The following is an 18193-nucleotide window of genomic DNA, read 5'->3' on the forward strand; positions in this document are numbered from 1 at the left end:
TGCGATACTGTAGAAGAGGCTTTTCTTTTCGAGGGAAGGGAAGGCACGTGACTAGTCACGCGCGTGGCTCTTGATATTTTTATTTTTGGATGTTTATAGTCGCTGACACGGAAGCTTACAGTGGTCCAGTGATGTGTAGCTTGTGATTGGACGAGTGATAGTGGGTTCGGAGTGGGGAAAGATCCTGTGTGTCGGATTATAAGCTGGTGTCATGGGCACAAAAGTTGAGTGGTGGTGGCCGGTGGGAGACTTTTACTCCTTTTCCATTTAGATTGATATTTTTTTTTTTTTGCTAAATAAATTCTGTCAAAAAAAGATAACAATAATAGGACACTATCACTTTATCAGCAAAAAAAAAAAAAACCCCGCTAGATCTGATCTGTATAACAAAATAAAAAATAACATAGGACACTATTTAATTAAAAAATAATAATAAAATGAAAGTATAAATTTAATAACACATTCTCGTTAATAATTCAAATGATCACAAGTTCACAACCCTTTGAAACCTTGAAAACGCGTTTTCCCTCGGGGAGTTTCGAAACTCATCCTATAAATTTTTGTTCTATTTGAGGAGAGGCTAAATATTTTTTTGAGATGATGTGCAATGATAAATATTAATTTTTTATTCAATAATTTTTCTGGAGGAAAAAAAAAAAAGACAAATGTTTTACATAGTTTTAATCGTGCTTCATGTCAGTTTATTCACCAAGCTCATTTTCGGTTATTGCTCTTGTGGAAGTCAACTACTTTATAGATCTATCGCTCTGCATTGCATTTTTTTTTCCTCTATAATAAATATTTGTATCTATCAAATATGGAATAGCCGTCTTACAAAACACTTTTATCAATTTATTGTTCAGTATAGGTTTATACATGTTTGAGGTCATTCTTTGAGATCTCTTGATTTTAGTTGATCGATTCGCTCATCAACTATAAATATTTTTGTTAAGGAGTTTGCTTGATATTTAGTTTGATATATTGATTTATCATTATCAAATAAGCTTTTATCGATGAACACTAATATACATCAGCGGCATCACTGATTGATGATGTTAAATACAAGCAGGATCAACTTGTATGTGGGGCCCACCATGTATTTCACATCAACGGGCGCTGATGAAAATCAATTCAAAATCGCTAGTATTTTTTGTCTAAATATAACTTGTGTATGATTTCAAAATCACTAGATATTATTATATATATTTTAGTAATCAAACTTGATAAAATTCGGTGATCATTTGGAATAGTACCAGAATATCGGGTTTAATTAGAACGGAGTGTCTATTCTCAATAGTATCAAAATTTTAATTAAATGAAAATGGAACACCCCGTTTTGATATTGTTTATGAATTTAAAAAATAATTAAAATTAAAATATACTCTAATATTTTAAAAATATGATACATTGCAGAACATAACCGAAATTCTTTTTCTGTGAATATTTTCGGAACAAAAGCTTGGTATCATTTCTACGCAAGTGTATATTCACTTAGATATAATGTATTTGTATTATGTAAATAAAGTGGAATAAGAAGACTGTTGAATACAACTATTTAATCCGAATAAGTAATTGATATTTGTAGTGGCTGAACTAGGATTTATAGTAAGGGGCAAATTTTATTCATAAAATATTATTCTTAATTTTATAAGGAGTACAAGCAATATATGTCTCGCGCGTTGCTGCGGAATAATTAATATATTTTAGTTTGAAAGAAGAAATATATAGAGATATGTCCATAAATATTTAAGTTTAAAAAAAATGTATTTAAAGTTTTATAAAAGTATTTTTATCTTTCTGATTAAAAAAAATCGGTGCGAATAAATACTACTTGTGTTTAGGCTTCAATCTCTTATTAAAAAAAGTTTAAAAATAAATAAATAAATAAAACGAATGTGAGAGAGAGAGGGTTCATCTCCTTTATATTTATATATAATAATAATAATATGAGAAAAAAATTTCAAAAGGAAAAATATAAATATATATATATATATATATATATATATATAATTTTGGACTGAAAATATAAAAATTTAAGATAAATGATAATTTGTAAAAACTCGAAAAAGTAGCTCCACCTTTGATTACTTTTAATATAGCAGCAGTGTAACAGAAATTACATAATATGTATTTAAATCATCATGATTGTGAAGTTTCAAAAAAAAAAACCACTTCGTCAATAGTCAACAACCAAACCCGATAGTAAATTTAATGCTTTTCATTTATTGGATGAATCATATACTGCTTTGTCCGATTGAGGACTAGGAGTTTGGACTTTGGAACGTAACTGGCTCGAATTAAGTGTGAAAGAGTGGAATTTTTAGAGGTTTAACTTTAAACGTTTAATTAAGTGTCTGTGTGTGATTCAGTTTCAAAGTGAAACAAATTCCAGTTGGGTGGGAGTCCAAATTACTACTATCAGTTGTCGCATTTAAATAGTCACAATTGTTTCATACTACACGTAACACGCTATCATTCTTGAGAATTTGAAAAGAGAAATTTCATTTTGTATACCTAAAAACTATCAACATATCAAGATTAGACTCATTAGTTTAATAATATCTGAAATTGGACTTTTTGACACTTTTTTGACAAAAATGCCCTTAAAATTCAAATAACCCATATTTCTCTCTCATTTTCAAATCATCTTCATTACAATTCTTGTTACATTCGAATTGGTTGCGCTAGGATTAGAACTTTCGGTTTTTTTTTTTAGAATTTGGGTATATGTTCAGCTTCGATTTTGAGGGTTTCGCATCGTTTTTGGAAAAAATTTCATAGTTAGAATTTCTAAAAAACACATGAAAAAATCCGATGAATCTCATCGGAGATCATCGGATTCCGATGAAATCCGATGATCTCCGATGAGATTCATCGGATTTTTCCAAGTTTTTTAACCCAAAATTTGTGCTCAAAATCAGATGAAATCCTCCAAAATCCGATGAAATCCGATGCTTTTTATACATATATGGACTTGCAAGGGCATTTTTGTCCGAAAAGTGTCTAAAAGTCCACTTTCGGATATTACTAAACTAATGAGTCTAGTCTTGATATTTTGATAGTTTTTAGGTCTACAAAATGAAATTTCTCATTTGGAAAACCCATAGTTTTGTACTTGATTTTTTTTTTCTTAGCGACTTGATTGATTTATATAGTTCATGAAAGTGTTTGAAAAAAAAAACGACACTAACTACTCTGGCTTCTCTTCTATGTTAAGTTCAGTAGCCAACGTTAAGTTCAGTAGCCAACTATACTGGCAAAACGACAAGCATATGATAGTCACAACTCACAAGTCTCTCTTTTTTTTTCTTTCTTTTTTTGTCCGATCAGTCAACTAGTCATTTTTCCATACATTAACGTAGTTATGTTAACTTATAAGAAAGTACATGATGTACCGATTATTTAAACATAATTAGTAAAATAATTATGTTCATGTCCAGGGGATTGTTGTCAAAATGGAACCGAATTTTTGTTAAAGGGAATTTTTTTTTAATTTTTTACCACATTGATTAATTTTTTTGGGTCCAAACATGCTGATAAACAGAGATTTTGTACCGGCTGTTAAAAATACTACGAAACATATTTTTTTGTGAAATGAACGTAACGAACCTATTAGGAGATAGAGAGATTAGGTTATTAATGAAATTAATCTGTTTTTTGTACTTGGTGTTAGATAAACTTCAACATCCCCCAATGTATGTAGTGTGGCTTGTATTAATGTGTTATTATATTGTATTAAGAGAAATCGACAACAATAATATCAATTGTATGTCAATTACTAAAAATCAACAAAAACTCAAATATTGACACATCTAATACCAAACCGGTCATAAATTGAGTTTGTAACACATTGGTCACGACTGGTTGTAATTCGCGACCGATTTGGTATTAAATGTGTCAATATTTGAGTTTTTGTTTATTTTTAGTAAGTGACAAGTAAATGGTATTATTGTTGTCAATTTTCCTTGTATTAATGGGTATTTACTCTATTTCTAATGGAAAATCTTTACAATTTTCAAAAAAAAAAAAAAGGGATTATGGTGAAAGGGTTGTATCTACATGTAAATTTAAGTAAATTTTATCTTTTAAAAAAGATATAGGATCACTTTATGAGAGTGGTTTTTCACAAATTTATTGCTTTTATTATGACATTTTGGTTACAATTACAAAGTATTCAGTTTTATGGCAACATTGTTACAAAGTGATCATAGATTTGTCTCTCTTTTTTATACATAAAAAGAAAATGGGAATTTGTGAAAACTTGTATACGGTCCTTCTTCTTAGAATACTGTAGATTTGCTATTTTGAGACCTACCATAAACTTTGACCAAATTTATAATTGTAGTATTTTTTTATCAATCTAAATATTCTACAGAGATAGAGGTAGTATAGTAAATTCACATTCAGTACGATACAAATTATTCATTCATTCTCTTTCTTGTGTAATCAATCAATTAGATGGATTAAAAATGTAAAATACATTGCTTTCTTTAAGATTCCCAAATAAAAGATCATGTTTTGTATTATCTCTCTCAAAAACTCTAATATAACAAAATTTCGATCCTTCACAACAACAACAAAAAAATCGAAATTTCGGCCAAACCGAAACAGAATCTTCCCCCAAGTAACCTCTGACACTAGGAAAAAAAAAGAACGATGAACAAAATCACAAGATACCAGATATTTCAATTCCGTGAACCACCATAACAAAATTTATAGTTTCATGAAGAGCGTCCGAAGGAACAAAATTTCGAAATTCTTTCATTCCATTTTCTCAAGATTACGAATCTCATCCTGGGCACTCGGTACAGAACTTGGCGAAAATTTTCGTACCGAATGCTAATCTTCAGCTAACGACAGTACCGTTTCCGAAGGAATGCCTAACGGAAGGCACATTTCGGACAGAGTATCGGAAGCGGCAAGAATTGAAAGGAAGAAAAGTCATGCTTTATTACCGTTAGCAATCTGAACATGCTAAGGGTCGACCCTGACCTAAGGCGGGCAAGGCTTGTGCCTTGGACCTCTAATTAGGTTGGGCCCAAAAAAAAAATTACACTTTTTGCTTATTTTTAAGAAAATTTATATTTTTTTACCCTAAAAATTTACACTTTTGGCCTATTTTCTAAAAAATTTAAATTTTTTATCCTGAAAATTTAAATTTTTATTAATATTTATAGAGCCCCAAAATATTGAATCGCCTAGAGTCCCCGGTGAGTTTGGACCGGCCCTGAACACACTATTTGCTTTCAACCACGGTTTCTGTCATCCAATCTCAGCCATTAAACATGTTTATGTCGGGCAAATCAACGGTTGTTGGAGTTTCGTTTTTTTTTTTTTAAGTGCATGTAACTTTCAAAGCTATTGGGTGGAAAGCAAGAATTCTGAAAAGAGAACTGGAATTTCATTTTCGACAAGGACGGAATTCTGGGTTTTAGCAACCGGAAGCTTTCGGTTCCGAAAAGCATAGCAAAAGCACACCAACGGAACCGGAACTTCCGTTTGCTACCAATAATCAAGATGACAAATCTCCGAGCACAAAGAAAACATTAATTGAAAGATAAAAGATTTTTTTTTTTTTTTAAAACCTTTCACATTTTGAACAATCCAATGTTAAACTTGTCTGACTAATATTATAGTTCCTGAATACCATCACATTTTGGAATCTCAAGCAAGCCACACCAAAAAGGAAAACCAAAAATCTAACAAACAAGAACACTTCTTCTTATAACTCTTTAAGCAAAAAAGAGACTATCTTCCATTCCTTTCTTTTCATTCCATTCCTTCAAAAATCAATACAATCTTAATCCTCAAGATAATTATATAATAATAACTACAAATAATAAAACAAAATAAAAACAGCCCGCACTATTGATAAATCATAACAAATTTAACCTGTATCATCAAATTCATATATAACTTATAACCCTTCCCTCCAAAAAAAAAAAAAAAAAAAAAAAATCTTCTTCTTATCATTATCAAGAAGCCGATACCTTATGAACGGCCTTGAAAGCCGGGTGAAGAAGCCCGAGCTCGTCCCTCTCCTCCAACGGATTCGCCGTATCGTTCCTAACTCTCTTCACGCTCCGACTCGCCAGCGATTTGTGAGTGAAACCGTACATCTGAAGAATCTGATTGTCCCCGAAATTGAAAGCTCGATCCATCTGCCTCAGGCACCGCTCCACCGGGTAATCCCCGAACTTCCCGCAGGGCTTGCAACCCACGAAATGGGTCACCAACGGCCATCGATGGTCGCCGAATCCCGGGTGGTAGTTCTCGATCATCTCCTCGTAACGGTCCACCAATATCCCCCAATACCCGTGGAGGTAATAGTGATTCTCGAGATAAACTTTCTCAGCCCATTTTTCCCTCTCCGTGTTGAGGAGATACACCATCGCCGATTGATCGTCGCCCATTTTTCCATTCTTTTCCCTTGTAAAACAATCCATCCATCTATCATTTAATCCTTCCTACCAAACAAACAAACAAGGCCTAAAGCTTAAAAAAACAAAACGAAACTAAACAGCGGTATCTCACCCACACTCAGCCCGGACCAAACCGCAACTCCACGGACGGAGAGCCCCAAATCTATCGCCCAAACTCAGAGCCAAAAGCATTCCCCGATGGATGAGCACGAGTCTGTCCCACTACTCCGAGAGCGAACCCGACCGACCACCGCCTGAGACCGCGACCGCCCGAGAGCTCTCCGACGCGCGACCACTGAAGCCCACCCAGAACAGAGAACACGGCGCTTGGACTTCAGAGAAGTTCAGATCTGAGGCTCGTCCCGACTCCAGAGAGTTCCGACCGGCATGACCAGGCGAGAGGCTCTACAATCGGAATCCGAGCTTCGTCAAGGTAAGACACCACCGGACCACCAATCATAACACGAGAACCGTCTCATCGCGACTGCGCGCGAACATCGCCCTCCCCCCGGATCTGAATCGCGTGAACGACGTCCGTGACCCAAGGGGGTAGGCGGCGGCGTCCAACTAGGTTTTCTAAAAAAAAAAAAAAAAATTGGTCCAAGCATGCGGATACACAGAGATTTTGTACCGGGTGTTAAAAATAACATACTTTTTTGTGAAAGGAACGTAACGAACCTGTTACGAGATAGAGAGATTATGTTAAGGAAATTAATCTTTTTTTTGTACTTGATGTTAGATAAACTTCAACATCCCGCCAATGTATGTAGTGTGCCTTGTATTATCGTGTTATTATATTGTATTAATGGGTATTTACTCTATTTCTAATGGGAAATCCGTACAATTTAAAAAGAAATGGATTATGGTGAAAGGGTTGTATCTACGTGTAAATTTAAGTAAATTTTATCTTTAAAAAAATAAATATAGGATCACTTAATGAGAATGTTATTCAGTTTTATGGAAACATTGTTACAAAGTGATCATAGATTTGTCTCTTTCTTTATACAGAAAAAGAAAATGGGAATTTGTGAAAATTTACTTGTATACGGTCCATCTTCTTAGAATGGGGTAGATTTGCTATTTTGAGAACTTTGACCAAATTTATAATTATAGTTTTTTTTTTCAATCTAAATATTTTACAGAGATAAAGGTAGTGTAGTAAATTCAGTACGATACAAATTATTCATTCATTATCTTTCTTGTGTGATCAAGCAATTAGATGGATTTAAAATGTAAAATGCATTGCTTTCTTTATTTAAGATTCCCAAATAAAAGATCATGTTTTGGCTTCTATGCCAGTCAAAGAGTTGCACTAAAGCCCACGATCCATATATCCCTTTAGGTCAACTTCTACCTTCAAAATCCTATTTGATATTGACCAATCAAATTTATTGGAATTCCACTTCTAATATAACAAAATTTCGATCCTTCACCAAAAAAAAAAAAAAAAAATCCGCCAATAAAAATCGAAATTTCGGCCAAACCGAAATAGAATCTTCCCCCAAGTAACTTCTGACACTAGGGAAAAAAAAAAAAAAGAAGAATGATGAACAAAATCAAAAGATACAAAATTTATAGTTTCATGAAGAGCATCCGAAGGAACAAAATTTCGAAATTTTTTCATTCCATTTTCTCAAGATTACGAGTCTCATCCCGGGCACTCGGTACGGAACTTGGCAGAAATTTTCGTACCGAATGCTAATCTTCAGCTAACGACAGTACCGTTTCCGAAGGAGAACACGCTATTTGCTTTCAACCATGGTTTCTGTCATCCAATCTCCGCCATTAAACATGTTTATGTCGGGCAAATCAACGGTTGTTGGAGTTTCGTTCTGGGTTTTAGCAATCGAAAGTGTTTCTGAATACCAATCACATTTTGGAATCTCAAGCAAGCCACACACCAAAAAGGAAACCAAAAATCCAACAAACAAGAACACTTCTTCTTGTAACTCTTTAAGCAAAAAGAGACTATCTTCCATTCCTTTCTTTTCATTCCAAAAATCAATACAATCTTAATCTTCAAGATAATTATAATAATAACTACAAATAATAAAACAAAATAAAAACAGCCCGCACTATTGATAAATTATAACAAATTTAACCTGTATCATCAAATTCATATATAACTTATAACCCTTCCCTCCAAAAAAAAAAAAAAAAAAAAAAAAAAAAATCTTCTTCTTCTTCTTTTTCCTCAAGAAGCCGATACCTTATGAACGGCCTTGAAAGCCGGGTGAAGAAGCCCGAGCTCGTCCCTCTCCTCCAACGGATTCGCCGTATCGTTCCTAACTCTCTTCACGCTCCGACTCGCCAGCGATTTGTGAGCGAAACCGTACATCTGAAGAATCTGATTGTCCCCGAAATTGAAAGCTCGATCCATCTGCCTCAGGCACCGCTCCACCGGGTAATCCCCGAACTTCCCGCAAGGCTTGCAACCCACGAAATGGGTCACCAACGGCCATCTATGGTCGCCAAAACCCGGGTGGTAGTTCTCGATCATCTCCTCGTAACGGTCCACCAATATCCCCCAATACCCGTGGAGGTAATAGTGATTTTCGAGGTACACTTTCTCAGCCCATTTTTCCCTCTCCGTGTTGAGGAGATACACCATCGCCGATTGATCGTCGGCTTCGAAGACCGGTCTTCCTTTGAGCTCTCGGGTCAGGATTTTTCCGGCTTCGTCTCTGACTTTCCCTTTCGGTCCCATCGGAGCCCAGGCGTCGAGGATGTCGAGGGACCATTGGCAGTTCCTGAGGAGGAACGAGCCTGTGTTGAGTCCGATCCAATTCTTCTCGTCGTAGATCATCTCGTTCCAACCGTGCATCACGAGATTGTGGTCCTTGTACCTCTCCCATGGAACCTCGAAAGCCATGTCCGTGAACATCGCGTCGCTGTCCATCCACCAGAGGAACTCGACTTCCGGGTGGGAGATCAGGAGCTTCCGTATCAATGGAAGCTTGGCCCAAAATCCGGCCATCTCGGCGTCGTAGAGAGCGAAGTTGTAGAAGATCTCGATCCCGTGGACTCGGCAATAGTCGATCTTGTTCTTGATGGATTTCAGGAGGTAGTGATCGCCGACGGGATTCTCGCACGGCTTCGGCGACGATCCGGTGACCAGAAGAACCCTGGGCTTGCTCGGTCCGACGAAGTTGGGGAAATTAGGGTTTCGGCTCAGCCAATCGGATCTCTGCTCGTCCCAATCGGAGATCTTCGGGCCGAGGCTGTACGGACGGTTCGGGTCGGGCTTCTCGTCCGGGCCTTCGTCGACGAGGATCTTCGCGATGTCGAAAGTCCCGTAACTGTTGTCGTTTTTCGCTGCGTTGTCGTTTTTCGCCGGCTCGGCGTCGTTTTTCTCTTCGAGGACCATGCGGTGAGGCTCTCTGCGGCGAGACGACGATGACCCGAGGTGGGACCGGATCTCGATGAAGTCCTGTTCCGGAGTCCCGAATTTACCGGCCCCGATCGTGCCACGTAGGACGACCACCGTGAGGAAGAGGCAGAGGATCGAGACCGTCCCGTGTCGTATCGCTCGCTGGACCTGGCGGACTCGCCGAGCGCCCAGTAACCGACTCAGCATTGAATCGTCCGAGTCGACTCAGCCGAGTTGGATAAAGAGAAAAAAAAAGGTTCTTGATGGCTGGGATGGGATCTGAGAATGAGCAAAGAAAGGTGTGCGGTTTAATTGAAATGACGGAGGGGCATAGTTGTAAATAGTGGGAGAATTGGGGGTGAAATGGGAATTGAGTCGGTGGAGATTAGAAATAGAGAAAGAGGAGTTTTTTGAACAAGGAAAGTACAGAGAAGAAGAGACTGGAGGGAATGGGAATGGGATACAGAAAGAGATGAGCGTTTTCAGACAATTCCTTTTTCTTTTTCATTTATTTATTTTAAGACAACTGTTTTTATTTTTTTTCCCATGATTTTATTTATTGTTTAATTACCTAATTATTGCACGTACGTAGCACGTAACACGTTGAGGGAGTGACTTGAGTGAACTACGCGTCGTGTGTGTAGTGTACATGTTCTTCTTTTCTTTTATTTAAATAAGAAAAAATCATGTTCTTTTTTTTTCGGAATTAGGGGATATATGGAAAACAGAAAATAAAAAGGAAGGTTATTTAATTCCAACTGTAAAAAAAATATTACATATTCAAGCAATAGGGGATTTTTTTTCCCCGGAATAAATCAAGTAATTAGGGGATACATAGTTATTTGTATACATTTTTTGATTTGATGAATGCTTACTGTAATGAATCAGTTTTAAATGATACGCATTTTTTTATTAATAAAATTAAACACAGAACTTGATCGGCGAAGATTCAAAGCATGTGTATGTTTGCTTCTATTTGGAATTTTGGATTAGTATCTGAATAATTTAAGTTGGTTTTTTTATTATTTTTTTTCATTGATTTGTTTTTGAGACTCTTGGATTGGATTGCATTTATGCAAATCACATGGCTTTCATTTCAGAGCTCAATTCATATTGACGTAAACATGTAAGGATTTTTTGCTGTCCCACCCACCAACGGACTGCGATAGACAAGAACAAGTATTACAAGCAAAGAGTGGATAGATCTTATTATAATTAGTATTTAAAATAATGCAGTAAATAAACTAAAGAAAAAAAAATCATAAATATCATGTATTTCAGTGAAATATTGCATCCCTTATTATGTATATCATAAATACGGCTTAATGTTACATTAAAAAATTTGTATGTATCAAATGTATACTCTAATATAAATCTTGTTCACTTTTTATCTGTTAAGACTTAAAGTTATGAAATACTCATAACACCCTTTTGAAAAACCCTAACGAATTCTCATACATTGAAGAAGCATAAAAAAAAATTGAAATATTCTCTTGCTCTATTATTTTCAATTAATTTAACACATCTTTTTTATGTTATATTTGTCGGTGCTAGGCATAAAATAAAATAAATATATATAAAACTTGGCAACTTTATTATGATAAAGAACAAGAAGGTGCAAAAGGGATTTATTATGGTCCACTTTTGAGCAATTGCTAAAGCTAGAATGACAAGCACTCTAGAGATAGCAAATGTGCCGGTCGTCATCAAAATTATTGCAGTCGAATGAACTTCCATCGATTACTAGTCAAACTATGCATCGTTCTATTGATTTATTTATTTATATTAAAACCGTTCCTCTTGATAAATTAAGGAGAAATTGACCTATTTGCTACCAATTTCATAACATTTTCTCATTTTTCACTAAAAGACTAATTTTTCTCAAAATACCACCGAGATGTCAACATTGTTGACATCTATGTCAACAATGTTGACATTTCATAGTGAAGGGAAAAAATAGATGTCAACATTGTTGACATAGATGGTGGCATATTGGAAAAAATTAATGTTTTGGTGGAAAATGGGAAAATGTTATGAAATTTGTGGCAAATGAGATAATTTATCTAAATTAAATGTATCTTTTTTTTTAATTGGTGATAAATGTATCTTAAACAATTGAATATAATATTTATTTATATTATTTAATCGCGCAGCCAAGAACTCTCCGCCGAATTTGCTGGGGACAGTCAAATGACAAGAGCGCGGTCATGTTTTAAGGAGAAGATAGTGACGCTAGTTAGTTGCAATGGCATGTAACAGGATGGTCTTTTTTGGATAAGGCTCTTTAATTTATGTCAAGCTTTCGATATGTGTTTTCATTACAATAGAAAGACAAATTCACAACAATACTAACTGTTTTGAGTAAACTCAAATATTGACAGATCTAATACCAAATCAGCTTGTGACACATTTGGTACTAAATGTGTTTATATTTGAGTTTTGTTTGATTTTTTTGTTAGTGACAAGCGATCGATATTATTATTATCAATTTCTCTGCTAAAAAATGCATGACCAATTATCGATAGTATTTATGGTTGGTTTATTTTCCGCACATGTAATTATCCAACAATATATGACTTCATATAGACATAACAAATGATGCTTAAATACTAATACAAAAACCAAACATAAATCTTCTTTTTTTTAGCCATGCTTTATGACCACGTCCTGAAAAAATCGGTATGGTTATAACAAGTGAAATTGAATTGATTTGAGTTCAGTTTTGACTATCTTTTATAAGTGCATTCAATTTATTTTTTTAAGTTTTAGACCAACGGTCAAACCGGTTTAGTCCAAGACATGACATTGATTACCCAAAATTAAGTTATTCAAAACTAATATCTTACACCACCTTAAAAGTGGAAGTCGTGAGTTCAATTTCTACAAACATCAAATGCCTTTTAAAAAAGATCAATATCTAATTTTTAGACCCGATTTCTGAAAAGTGGGTTTATTTAGTTCAAATCCTAAGTCTTAACAAAAACATTCCCCCAAATTACTTTTAACACACTTTCAGATAATTGAAAGAAAAAAAAATCAATTGACAAAATCTGGATTCGTACTAAGAACATGAATATGCACATCCTTTGAGCTAGAGCAAGCATTAAGACAAATTTAACTTGATTAATTAAAATATATTCGGCTCTTGGCTTGACAAATTTAAAATTGTTAAAAACGATAATTGGATTTGAAAATTGGTTCAGCTAACCGAAACCATTTTTTGTTTGATGACTTATTGTGGTGGCACACTATTTTATTCGTACTTTGTTGCATCGCTATCGTGCTATTACTCGTAATCGTTTTAGTTTGTTCATATTCGTGCGGATCGTAATCGTATTTTGTGTCAACCATTTAATAATTGTGTTAATTAGATTTTAATCATTTTACTGTGATTGTGTCGTTTTGAGTTTTGACTCGTTATTTAATTGTGTTAGCTAGCGTGTTCGACCCAATTAATAATCAACCTATTTTATTGAGATCATAATTCGCTATTGTGTTGTAACCGTTTCGTATTTCGTGTTGGACCAAATTCCCATCCCTAAATACAAGTTTAAGAAATTGCATACATAACGCACATGGTTCTCGGGTGTTTTCATGTTTTATCCAGTCAACTTTTCTACCAAATTATTAACAACTTTATGACCTCAATAACAAAACTACATGTAGGCATAACAAATGACCCTTATATACTAATACGAAAACCAAACATATATCTTCTTTTTCTTAACCATGATTTATGACCACTTCGTGAAAAAATCGATATGATTTTTAAGAGTGAAACTGAATTGATTTGGTTCAGCTTTGGCTATTTTTAATAAGCATATAAAAAAATTAATTTATTTTAATTTTTCTTTTATGTTTTGAACCAACAATTAAACCGGTTTTTCTTTTAAGTTATTTAAAACTAATATCCAATTTTCGCAACCGATTTTGAAAAGTGGGTTGATTTGGTTCAAAGCGTAAGTCCTAATAAAAAACATTCCACAAATTATTTTTAACACACTTTCAAATAGCTTTTAAAAAAATCGACAAAATATGGATTCGGAAAAAAACATGAGTATGAATACATGATGCCCCCGTCCTCTGAGCCAAAGCAAGCATTTGGACAAATTTTAACTTGATTAATTAGAATATATTCGGCTTGGCTCGACAAATTTTAATTCTTAAAACCAATAATTGGTTTTGAAAATTCGTTTAGTTAACTGAAATGGTTCAATGAGGTGACATCAAGTTTTAGTTTTTGATCGGTTCGACTATTGGTTTAGCCGGTTTTGGTTAATGTTTTTACAACCCTCAAATAATTCTTATGAATTGAGTTTGAAAAAAAAAAAGAATTAAGCCCATCATTATATATAGAGAAAGAAAAAAAAAACGACAATGAACTTTAGTGGGGGACAGTTGGAGCTATATATTGATGCGTCATTTATTTCATGGAGATTGTTATGTCGTCATTTTCACAAGGTAAAAATGAAACTTGAGAACAAAAACGACAAAGCATGCTCATATGTAAAGCCCAAGCCTAGGTGCAAAGCCCTTTGGTCAAATCTCGAGTCAACCTGTACTCTTACATTCAATATGAGATTTTCCTTCAACCCATTTTGGCCACCAAAATGGACTCTTACCTTCAACTCATTTTGGCCACAAAAACATATATTGCCGCCAAGCCAATTTGGTCACTGAACAAGCTTTGCATTCAACTCATTTTGGCCACCAAATGAGCTTTGCCGCCAACTTGTTTTGGCCACAAAACATGTCTTGTCTTCAACTCATTTTGGCCACCAAATGAGCCTTGCCTTCAAATGGTTTTGAGAGAAGTTTCAGGGGTTGAAGGTGTTGCGATTTTTACGCGCGCAAGTGCACGTGTCGCCCAAGTAATATAGTGAATTTAAGTACGAGTGTCGATCCCACGAGGAACAAGCTTAATTAACAAACAAATCAACTAGCACGAATTGAACTAAAAGGAAAGATGGAAAGATGTCACAAATTATTGACAAGTTTTAAAACACTTAAATAACAAAATAATCAAATAAAAGTTGTAAGCAGAAAGAGAGGCTAGGGACCAAGGCTTCACGGGTTTATTCAACGGTTTGGATACACAAATTTGACGCACAATCAATAAACAACTCACTACACTTTGCTAACCATACTCACAGAACAATATTGCTAAATCTTTCTCGAGCATCTAACAACCTATGTCAAAATTAGGAAAATCTTCTCTCGATCTCAATCCCTAACAACAACATGCAATCATATCAAGAGCATTCACACGATTCTATGGCAACCTAACTATCTCTAGCCTAGGCATGCATCATCGTAATTCAAACCAAAACACTAACAACCTAATCTTTCTCAAGCATCAAGTTGAAGTATAAAATCATGAACAAGGTAGCTAATCTCGATCAAGCATTAAAAACGGATTTGAATTAAGCAAAGCAATAGAGAATGGAAATTGAATTTCAATATATTAAATCATATCCATAACCGCATCCTAAATATGCTACGCCATAGTCCTTAATGGAATTAGTTCATGACGTAGCGAGAAAACAAAAATAAAATAAAAGAAAAAGAAGTAGAAGAAACCATAATTGAAAATTAAAATACGGGAGTTCAAGAGTAAAAGAGAAGAAGAAAACTGTAATTGGCGCGAATTGATGAAGAACGGCTCTCCTCTTTCTCTCTATCTCTCCCAAACACTAAGAAAAACAATGAAAAAGTGCCAAAAGTCCCTAAACAAGAGATTGAGAGGTGTATTTATAGGCCTAGGTCAAAATCCTTGGGTTTCTCTTAATTTTCGGAGCAGATTGGGCAATTAAAAGTGATCCAACGGCTCAGATCGACTCCAAATCCGCGTTTCCTCTTTTTTTGTCTCGGAGGACCTCGCGGCGCGCAGTTCTAGGGTCGCGCTGCGAGGTTGACATCCCGGAAGACCTCGCGTTCCGCGCTTCATGCTCGGAGATCGATTTCGGCGATTTTCGGAACCTCGCGGCGCGACCCCCTAGGGTCGCGCCGCGCGCTTTTTCTTCCCGCGCGCACCGATTTTGTAACGGCCATAACTCCTAGCTCCGATGTCCGATTCTTGCAAATAAATATGCGTTGGAAAGCTAAGAGAGAGATCTATCCAATCATGGAATTGGATCATCCAAAATCTTTACTTCAAACTCTCAAAACTGTTCACAAGAGGACGATGTATTTCTTCTTTGCTCTAACTTGGCGAAAAGTCTTCGAATCTTCTCAAAATGGCTCCGTTACTTCACGTGATGCTCTACTAACCTCCTTAATACCTCATTGGCCTCTAAAACCTACAAGTCTCTCAAAAACACACAAAAAACATCACAAATACTCGAGAACAAGCTTGGATTTAGTCGGGAAAATAGGAGTTTTCCGCGTGATTAACGCACCTATCAGAAGGCAAGGTCTCAGAGAGAAATTCAAATGGTTTACGACTCTCGAAGAAACGAAAACCCGATAACTCGATGAAGAGCGCGAAGACTCGAATACTCAAAGATCCGAAAGCACGAAGACCCGAAGACTAATGACCCGAAGACCCAAAGATCAAAAGAACGAGACGAGCAGGACGAATACGAGAGGCACAAATGAGACTCTTCGACGAGACGAAAAACGACGAGAAGAAAAGAACTTTATCAAATCTAATCAACGTGCGGTCATAGAGTGTGGCCCTAAGTCGAGCCATGGACGGTTATAAATGCTAATTCGAAAATACGATTAACAAGAGATAAAGAAAGCTTGAATCATGCGGTGAAAAATATTAAATCATAAACGTGGAATCGTATTACCTTGTAAAAAATCGATCTTGTTAATTAACCACCACACATTATCATTATAATAACGTCATGTTAGAATTACAAAAACTGGCACATAAATTTGCAAGAAAACTATAACGACCAAGAAAATTTCACCCATTTCCATCACGAATTACATACATTAATAATATATATCCCATGTAAACTCCTAAAATTAACTCTACAAACTAAAAAAAAAAGCCTAAATAATATATAACGCCATCAAAACAATAATAAATAAATAAATAAAATCTTCAAAGAGTAATAAGCTTGCAAGTGAGAAGCGTGAGATAGGCCGTCCAGACGAGGCAAGGCTTGATGAGATCTTTGGCGAAAGGGTTGACGAGCCGAAACCGACGGTAACAAGCGAACAGCGTGGCCAGGTGCACGGCGCTTACGATGAGACCGACCGCAGGCGATCCGATGACGAGGACGAGTGGGGCCCACACGATGCTGAGCGAGACTTGGGCTATGAAGAGAGGCAACGCGTCTCGGTCCGCGTGGAACCCACCGTCGGCCCAGAAGAGCCACGCGGCGAAGCCCGTGAGGGCCGACGAACACATGGACGCCACGTGGACGATCCAGAGTGGCGGGAACCAGAAGGGCTTGTTATTTAGAGCGCGGTATTGTGGGCCCGAGCCGAAGAAGAAGACCATGGCCGTGGTCAACGAGAGAGGGACCGAGACCGCGATCATGAGGGATCGGACGGCTCTTGTTGCCTTGGAGGAGGATTTCTCTTCTCTTTCTCTTTGCATTGCTTTGGTCATTTTTGTGTGTGTTTTTTTTTTTTTTTTTGGGATCAATTTTTTGTGGTTAGTTCATTGGGATTTTTTTTTTTTTGGATTGGTGTATGGTGTGGTGAGCAAGTGAAGGAAAAGAGAGATTGATATGTAGGATCGGAAGGTTTTGAGGGTTGAAAAGAAATTAAACGTTTTGGAGCAAAGATAGGAGGTTATTTAATGAGTATTGATTGTGTGTGTGTGAATGTCAATTTTAGTTTCCTATATTACACTCACTCAAAATATTATATTTTACTTTACTTTTGTGATTAGATCGTTGTGATTTTTTTTTTTTTTTTTTTTGGGTATGATATTGTGAGCAAGTGAAGAAAAATAGAGATTGATATTTTATAAGGGGATCGGAAGGTTTTGAGGGTTGGAAAGAAATTAGCGTTTTGGAGCAAAGATAGGAAGTTCTTTAATGAGTATTAATTTTGTTTGTGTGAATGTCAATTTAAGTTTCCTATATTACTCGCTCAAAATGTGAATTTTTTTTACTATATATATATTAGTGCGTTAATTATTCTTTTTTAATTAGTAAAAGCGATGTGTGTAGTTAAGAACAATTTTACGAGGCGATTTCTTATATGGCAAGTGCCCAAGATATACATTGCCTTCTAAAATTTGCAAAAATTTACATATGTGGGAAATCATTAATTCTCTCCTCAATTCTACGAATCTCTTTTCTTGGCATGTCAATAAAATATAAGGTTATTAGGTATCACTTTGAATAGGGACATAATATATACTTACCATAATTAAATACATAAGGCTAGAGACCATGCATGTGCATAGTTATCCAATAAGGGTAGTAGGGTAACT

General features: G+C 35.7%; 2 protein-coding genes and 1 pseudogene across 2 annotated transcripts; all 3 read right to left on the reverse strand.

The window, feature by feature from the left end:
• Positions 1–5753: 5753 nt before the first annotated feature.
• Positions 5754–6413, reverse strand: LOC149392787 (putative xyloglucan 6-xylosyltransferase 1). Its single transcript, XM_089617046.1, has one exon. The coding sequence runs from the start codon at positions 6411–6413 to the stop codon at positions 5976–5978; it is 438 nt and encodes a 145-aa protein (XP_089473172.1). The 3' UTR covers positions 5754–5975.
• A 1961-nt stretch (positions 6414–8374) lies between these two features.
• Positions 8375–10258, reverse strand: LOC149392788 (xyloglucan 6-xylosyltransferase 2-like). The gene has a single exon (XM_089617033.1). The coding sequence runs from the start codon at positions 9997–9999 to the stop codon at positions 8617–8619; it is 1383 nt and encodes a 460-aa protein (XP_089473159.1). The 5' UTR covers positions 10000–10258; the 3' UTR covers positions 8375–8616.
• A 6496-nt stretch (positions 10259–16754) lies between these two features.
• Positions 16755–17359, reverse strand: LOC149392789 (translocator protein homolog pseudogene; annotated as a pseudogene).
• Positions 17360–18193: the final 834 nt, after the last annotated feature.

The sequence above is a fragment of the Urtica dioica genome, chromosome 6 (assembly GCF_054948205.1).
Source record: "Urtica dioica subsp. dioica isolate 48M chromosome 6, U.dioica_male_clone48M_v1_H2, whole genome shotgun sequence".
Taxonomy (NCBI): Eukaryota; Viridiplantae; Streptophyta; class Magnoliopsida; order Rosales; family Urticaceae; genus Urtica; species Urtica dioica.